General features: G+C 29.1%; 1 protein-coding gene across 1 annotated transcript; it reads right to left on the reverse strand.

Moving 5' to 3' along the window:
• Positions 1–4,074: 4,074 nt before the first annotated feature.
• LOC110724316 lies at positions 4,075–7,262 on the reverse strand. Its single transcript, XM_021903734.1, has 2 exons — positions 6,680–7,262; positions 4,075–4,336 (listed from the first exon to the last, which is right to left on the reverse strand). Exons 1-2 carry the CDS (start codon positions 7,149–7,151, stop codon positions 4,272–4,274), a joined length of 537 nt encoding a protein of 178 aa, XP_021759426.1. The 5' UTR covers positions 7,152–7,262; the 3' UTR covers positions 4,075–4,271.
• Between the last annotated feature and the right edge of the window lie 875 nt (positions 7,263–8,137).

Raw genomic sequence — 8,137 nt, forward strand, 5'->3', positions numbered from 1 at the left:
GGAATGTTCTTTTCAAATAACAATTTTTTATAATTTTTACAAAAGTATAATGGAAGAGATATTCATTGCTAAAAAATGCATTGGCAAGCGTGAAATCCCTCATGGTGCAATAAAAAAAGAACGGAAAAAGTATACATATTTGTTGTCGAATTGATTTAACAGAGAATGGAGCCAAAGAATTTGGACGAAAAAAAAAAGATTTGGTATATAGAAGGATGTGTTGAATTGAGACTTGAGAGTTGGGACAAATGCACATGCATGAAAATTAAGGAATAATAAGGGGTGCGATTCTTCCCCGGCCCACTTCCAAAATTATAATGGTCACCAAACCTAATCAATGCTAGTAGCTAGTGGCCGATTCATGGGACATTAGACGTGTCAAAAATTGACTCAATTCAAAATCAACCTAAAAAAATAGATTTAGATTTTGACTTGCATGAAAATAATAAATTAACATGACTTAAATTTTTTTAAAAAAAATCGATACCATCTGACCTCACCAAATACAATCCAAGTTGACACAACTATGAGAGATGCAACTCATGCGAGACAATTTCTAATCATGCATGATATTTATCTCATCCATGATCGTTCTATACATAAGTTTACAAATATCGATTCATTTTTGGTTCGAGATTCTCATCACGTCATATGAATATATTGTATACATACTATTTATAATTTGTAACACCTTTGAGGTTTTTACCACATCATAACTTTAACGTAGAGTTTTGTTTAAAATCTAATTGTAAAATGAACTCAAAAAATTACATGTTACCTTTGTGGCTTAGTTTCCTCTAAATTCTAATTCCCCCCTTCCCCTTCTCCAACCATACAAGGCCTTAGAATCGCTATATCCCGTAAAATAAAATAAAATAAATTACGCTATAAACATAAAGACTATGTATACTTTCTCATGATTTCTTATTAGCAGTTCAAATACTTACAAGTAATAAAACAACTGAACTCGACAAAAGATACATTAACTATCCCGTGGAAAATCGAGCATATAATCATCGATACACCCAAATACCAATCACATTTATAAAGAAGCAAATTAAGCTGTTATCTAAATTGTAAATGTTAATTGGTTATTGTATTAGTAAGACTACATGGACATACGTTATTTCTCGTACTTCCTCTTTGTATTCCACCCTATCTTTTATACTACCTCCGTTACACGTTATGTGCAACGATTTGACATAAAGCAGAGGGGAAAAATGTCTAATCGTTGCACATAACCTGTAACAGAGGTAGTATTAAGAATTTTCTCCGTGAGAAGGGTTCCTAATACAAGTATCTCCCATCCCCTCTTGAGTCTCCTCTCCCTTTTTCTTACCTCTAAAAGAACTAAAATAGAAAGGGAAAAAAAGAAATTGAAAGAAAAGACATGAAAGTGACAAAAAACGATACACTTGAGAGCTGAGGCCCGTTTCTATCAGGCCCCATTGGGCCCTTGACTAGTTGTAATGTACGCAAAAGAATACATGAAAATTGATTGAGGCCCACTTATTGTCATTATCAATGCCACCTATGTCAACATGTCCGAAGTCAAGACTATCCACATTTCACGATTATGTGAAAACTCCTCCTTCCCCCTTACCACAAAATTGCTTGTGTCATTGCTATCAAAATTATAAACTTTTTGTGCTATATTGTAACATTAATTTTGTTCCTTTGTTTAATAGACGATATGATATTGTAACATGGCTGATATTACGAATTATTCTATGTTATACAGTAAAAAAACATAAGGTATATGTTAATATTAACTATCGTTTCAAGGAATATTAATATGATATTTTAAACATTATGAATTTATGATCATTATGAACATCATAATTAATTATGGAGCAAAATATAGTAAGGTCAAAACTCATAAATCACAATCTTGATATCTCTGATCATGTATTTATAACCCTAATTTTAACTTTCAAGCAAGCTCAATTTGAGATTTTTTTGTCTCTTTCTATTATACTTAGTTATCTTTATAAAATAACTCAATCTCCGCATCATTACTTTCATAAACAAATATATACCTAAAATATAAACACAAATTCAAGAGTTAAATGTATATATCGTTGCTATTCATTTCTCACATTCTAAAAATGAAGTAATTGAGTAATGCAAAACGTAAATTATAATTATTTTAGTTTCTCCCTTCTAATTCATTTTTTTCCTCTTTCGATCATTTTATTATCTCAACCCCTTCTTTTTCAATATAACCCGTACATCGCATTGGTCGAAATACAAATAGATCTTAATTTACAAGTATACATGTGCTTTACTTCATAAAAAAAAAAAGGGGTCAATATTGAGTCCAACTTCCCTTCCGACAATCGAAATAATAAATCATTTCACTTCCATAAAGTCAACAAAGCTATTGATTGTAATTTAATAGGCTACATATTTGTCAAAATATATTTTGAACTTTGTACGTGTATATTCAATTCATTATTCAGCACAAACATAAATTCATTCAATTCAAAGATTTCATGCGATTAAATAGGCTGGCATTCATATTCGATTGCCAACAATGATAATAAAAGACGAGCAAAACCAATCAAGTCTTGAATAACTAATTTTCAATACATCTCAATATCTCATTAAATAGTTAGGATCATCCAACACACATGGAGTAACTCTAACTCGTTTTGTCAAGTAGGTAGAGTTTCATTATTTCGAAATTTGATTTGATCTATTATTATTATTATTATTATTATTACTACCGTATTATTTTTGTTTCTAAATAGTCGACATTTTTTGCTTATTGAGATATAACTTTGACAATAATACATGTACTATGGATTGTGGAGTATTACAAATGTTGCTATATGAAGAAAAAGTAATAATTAACAACAAAGTTTTTTGAATACCTTAAATTTAGACGAAAAATAACTCTTAAGTGAGATCCATGTGATACGTGAAGCTCTAGTAACAAGATATTTCAATAATAAAAGAAAAAAAAAAGGAGCAAATTTAATAATGGATCCATCTAACATATTAATATATTATACTCCATATATCAATACATTTATAATACTCATTATTTTTCTAACACGTATCATTCTCAATACATTTATAATCCTCTTGCTACAATTCACTATCATTATTCTCAATTATTTTTTTTTACACAACTCCAATTGTTTTCTTCTATTTTCCTACTCTCTTTGCTTTTTACTATTATGATTTTCATACCAGCAATTATTTTATCATTAGATTTTCTAATAAGAACTTAAGTGATGAGGATTATAAGACAAGGAAATTGTTAGAATATATGCAAATACATTCGGTTGACTTTGTATCTTAATTAGTTTGGTCAAGTTATGATTATATTTCAAATTATTGTATATGGGTCCATAAAAAATTTTCATGCATAAAATGAACAAGTACCATAATTAGCGGTATACAATACATTATTTCATGCTCATCCCTCCCTCCCTCCCTCCCTCCCTTTTTTTAGTCTCAAAGTATACTAACTTACATGGACCGAGGGAGTGTTGGCTAGTTGATTTGATACATCAAATAAAATATTTTAAACAAGTAATAACCTAATATAGGTCTAATTAATTAAATTGTATCCAAAAGTATTTTAGTGAGTGATGCTGATTCATTTCAAATAGACCCCGATTGAAAATAATATAATAAAACTAATCGTATCTTAAAAAAACATTACTATTTTTTATTATTACATTATAGACTAATTATACTCGGTTTTATTTGACTTATACTCGATCAACTCAATGACTCATTGTCAAAAAATGACCATACACAAACAAAATTCACCCTAAACAACTTAGATGATCCACTCATTTTCCACCTCAATATACACTACTAATCTATAAATCAACCTATATCACTCTTTTATTATGCAAAATTGCTTTTAAGAATTATAAATATAATTAAAGCTAAGGACGTGTCAAATTATGATTTTGTTGTAGTCAGGTGGAGTTGATGCTTGTACTTGTAATTGAGAATACAATCCTAAAAGGAAGATCTATACTCAAATGCTTTAATTTAATCTTTAAAAGTCATTAATCTAAGCAAAAAAGAAGATTAAGCAAGCATAAAACCTTAAACAAACTTTTCTTTTTGAACTTTTCTATGATTTCTTTACTTGATAGAACAAACATTTTTGCGACAAAAACACCAACATTTGATTCTTTCCAACCCTTTGTCCTATCAATATATAAATCAATGAATTCCCACCTTTTTTTTTATCAAAATTTGTATTCTTTATTATTATTATTATGGAGAAAATTAGCTATTTGTTATCTCTGATATTGATGGTTATGATCACTCCCCTTCCTTCCAAGTGGCATTTGTATATAAGAACCTGCATTTTTGTATCATAATTAAATAACTATTGTTAGAAATCATAATTTTGGAATTCTCAAATGAGCAAAAGAAAATATAGCACGTCATATATACAAACATAACTAGTCATTCAATATATCACAAGCATAATCTAAACCAAGTAAAAGTCACCTCTTAACAAAATGTCATAATAAGCAAGAAACAATATAGTAGGCTTATTATCTCAACGAAACATTACATGTAACTAATGACTATATTATCGAATTATTAGATCATAACATGGAAACACTACGATACACAGGTTAAGGCAGTACAAATCAATCTCAATAATTGTTGATCGATTACCATATAGAGTTCTAATAATTGAAATACTTTGATCAACAATTTTATAATGTGTACGTTAATAAAAAGCTCAGCTCAAATTTAAATTTTTAAAGTATATTTAATTTCTTCATAAGAAATAAATTTAATGCATTATGAGTAGATTGAATCATGCAAATTAATTATGGATACGGAAATTCAAAATTACAAACTCAACATTCAATTAATTGTTATATATGGAGTATAAATTCATCTTTATATAACAATATTAGTACTCGTACTACTTTAAAACCAACAAGCATATTTTTTTATTAAAACTTAATTTTATCATATTAATTACTTCTTTGTTAAGGACAAATTTAAAGCCTACTGCTAGTTTACAAGTAGTAATATTAGCCCATTGTATATTCCCATAGGAAGTTATTTGGGCCCCACATAATAAAACTGAAAAAAGGGCCCAATGTAAGTGAAGTAATTCACGAGTATAACAACGCAAAATAACATAAACTTGATTATTATTCCAACATTATAATTTATAAACGTTTAATGGTCCCACATAATAGAAAATGGACCAATAGGAAAACAATTATGCACATTATTTTTCACTTGTTAATAAGGCTGCTAGCTATGAGTTAAAAAAGTTTATAACCATAAAAATGCACATGAATTATTCGTAAATTTTGTGTAACCGATGTTGACCAACCCACATTTTTTGTTTGTGACTAGGAATTATAATTACTTTTAGCTGTCACCCAAATTATTTAAATGTGTTACATTTAATGGTGGTCAAAAGATTTTTTTTTCATAAATGTTATATTGCCATATGTGTATATTAAAAAGTATTTTGTAACAGGATAGTTTGATCAACTAGTTTAGTTGATTAAAATTTAAAAAAGTGATACAATATTTTAAACATGATATTATATATTTAAGTGCGTTTTATATACTTGATTTTCAATAATTTGAAAATATTTTAACTTTTAAAAGTCATTTTGGTTAGCCAACTTATTTTTCTGCACTTGTTTCATCTAAATTTGTTTGGTTTAGATTAAATATATAAGGATCTTGCTAACGAACGCCCCTGGGGCGCTGTTGGATAAGAATTAAAAATACTATCAAAAGTGGTATAAATTTGAATAAACATGACAAAATCACGAGTTGATCAGTGTAATTAATGTTCATTTTGATTTAATCTTTCTACTTTTAGCTAGCTTATCTAACGCCCCCGGGGCGTTCGTTAGTTTTTGCCTAAGTGTAAATACATTAATAGCCCTATGATAATATCTAAAGCCACTATTGGGTTTGTAATTAATATAAAAATAAATGAATTTTATTAACCAAACTATTATTTTTAGCACAATATTTTATAGATTAAGTATTGAATAACCAAAATTATAATCTTTAATAAGGTCATCCTAATTTATACTCTCAACTATCATTTTCATTAAGAGGGAAAGCCTTGTTTTAGTGTCTTAATCATACATTTACTTTTGCAACAACACTTAATCAATAAATTAAACTAGGCAAAAATCAGGTGCTATATTAACTCAGTCTTACACCTTTGACTTTAAATAATAAAAACCTTCAAAAAAAAAACAAATTAAATACTCGTATACAACATGTTCAATGTTGTAAGTCGAATAATAATTCACCGTTGTTTTTTTTAATGAATTAATTCCCATGTTCTTCATTAACTTATCTCTTCAACCAAAATGAACTAATAATTGAAATGTATATAATTACACGTAGTACATTTAATATTTTTAAATGTATATTCTTTAGTAAAATATATTTCACTTAATGACTTAAACCCATATTTTTTAAAGGTATATATCACACATTTTTTCAATGTTGTCATTTTTTAACCACGTTAAAAAAAAACACATACAAATTTTTTTTTATTTTTTGAGGAAACATATATATTCATTAGAATAAATTAAATCTCAAAATAATGTAATAAATTAATCTTATAATTAATTAAATAAAAAAACATTAAAAATTAAATAAAGAAAAGAGAAAAAAAAGAAAGAAGAATTATTACTATCAGGATTGCAAAATTGAGGATCTTCAAAGATAGAGAAAGCAAGCTGTTTTTGCGCAACGCCAATATCAAACAATATGACACCCGAAGAAGGATCTTGGACGATTATACCCTTAACCGGTAACCATAAAAATAGCTCTTCTTGGCTAAGTCCTTCAACACCATTTAGACCACCAAATGACAGGTTAGCCCTTACCACGGTATCGAATCGAACCAACGTCTCAAACTTAGCCTCACATGGCTCGTCAAAGAACACCTCTAACAAGTCATTTTGGCTAAGTGTGTAGGACTTTACGTTCATTGGAAAGAGCCCTCCAGGGAGGCCACGACTCTTTAGAAGATCGTGTATAGATAGTGAATAATACGATGCGATGACGATGTTTGTCGAGAGAGTAAGGAGGAGGAGGACGATTAGGGGTAAAATGGTCATTGTTTTCATGGTGGTGGAGGAGTAGAATTGAGTAGAAACCATTGCTTCTTTAATTTGGAGATTTTTGGTTGAGTGAATAGAGTGATGAGAAATGACTAATGTGTGGGGGAGAGAATAGGGAGATGATGGGTCGTATATAAAGGGAGGTGGGCTCCCAAATATTATTTGTGAGCCCACCGACCTTCATACACGACCCTATCTAGGAGCCCACTGTAATCGACCCCACGTGTTGAATGACACTGAGCTGTGCCTAGAACGAGCTAAGAAAAAAAAGTCATGTTGTATCAGGTTTGTATTGATATTTTCATAATCAAACAAAGCCCATTCACAACTCACATGTCTTGTCGATATCCAATACTTTTTATTTTAATGGGAAATGAAATACGAAGCCCTATAGGCAACACATATATATGAAGGAAGATTAAAATGAATATGAAGATTTATTAAGCATCGATAACACTAATTAACACGTAATTTGATCGCAAATTTTCAAAAATATATCATTTATAAGAATTTATTTAATAGTTATGTGCTACCATAATGTTGTTAGCAGTAGGCTTGCAAATAAGCACTAAATACATTTTCTAATTTGATAAAATTTTGAGAATTTACAAAAAAAAAAATCATACATCCTATAGTGCTGATAATGCTTAATAATTATCAATATTTCATTTTTAAGCTTCTTGTATGGGCTATGCGCCCTAATGCTAAGGGCTTTATTTATCATTTTCTTTTATTGAATTAATTGTTTTGGAAAAGACTCATTCTCATTTATGATCGCATCGTATTATTCATTATCAATCCATGATCTTCTCAAATTATCAATTATATAATCTTTGTCGTTGCACATTGTAGCAACATAACTTAAGAAGAACATGGATTGATAATGAGTACGATGTGGTGACGGTGAATTGTTGGTTGAGAACTAGGAGGAGGAGGAGGTCAATTAGGGGTAGAATGGTCAATATGTTCATGGTGATGAAAGATTAGAAGTGAGAAGGAACCATGGCTTATTTGATTTTATTTAT

The sequence above is a fragment of the Chenopodium quinoa genome, unplaced genomic scaffold (assembly GCF_001683475.1).
Source record: "Chenopodium quinoa cultivar QQ74 unplaced genomic scaffold, ASM168347v1, whole genome shotgun sequence".
Classification (NCBI taxonomy): Eukaryota; Viridiplantae; Streptophyta; class Magnoliopsida; order Caryophyllales; family Amaranthaceae; genus Chenopodium; species Chenopodium quinoa.

Excerpts from the sequence above, each read along its gene's own strand:
- LOC110724316 (XM_021903734.1), bottom strand. The coding sequence starts at position 7,151 with ATGGTTTCTACTCAATTCTACTCCTCCACCACCATGAAAACAATGACC. Across the intron at positions 4,337-6,679 it reads TCAATTTTGCAATCCTGATA|GTTCTTATATACAAATGCCA; the intron begins GTAATAATTCTT and ends ACAAAAATGCAG.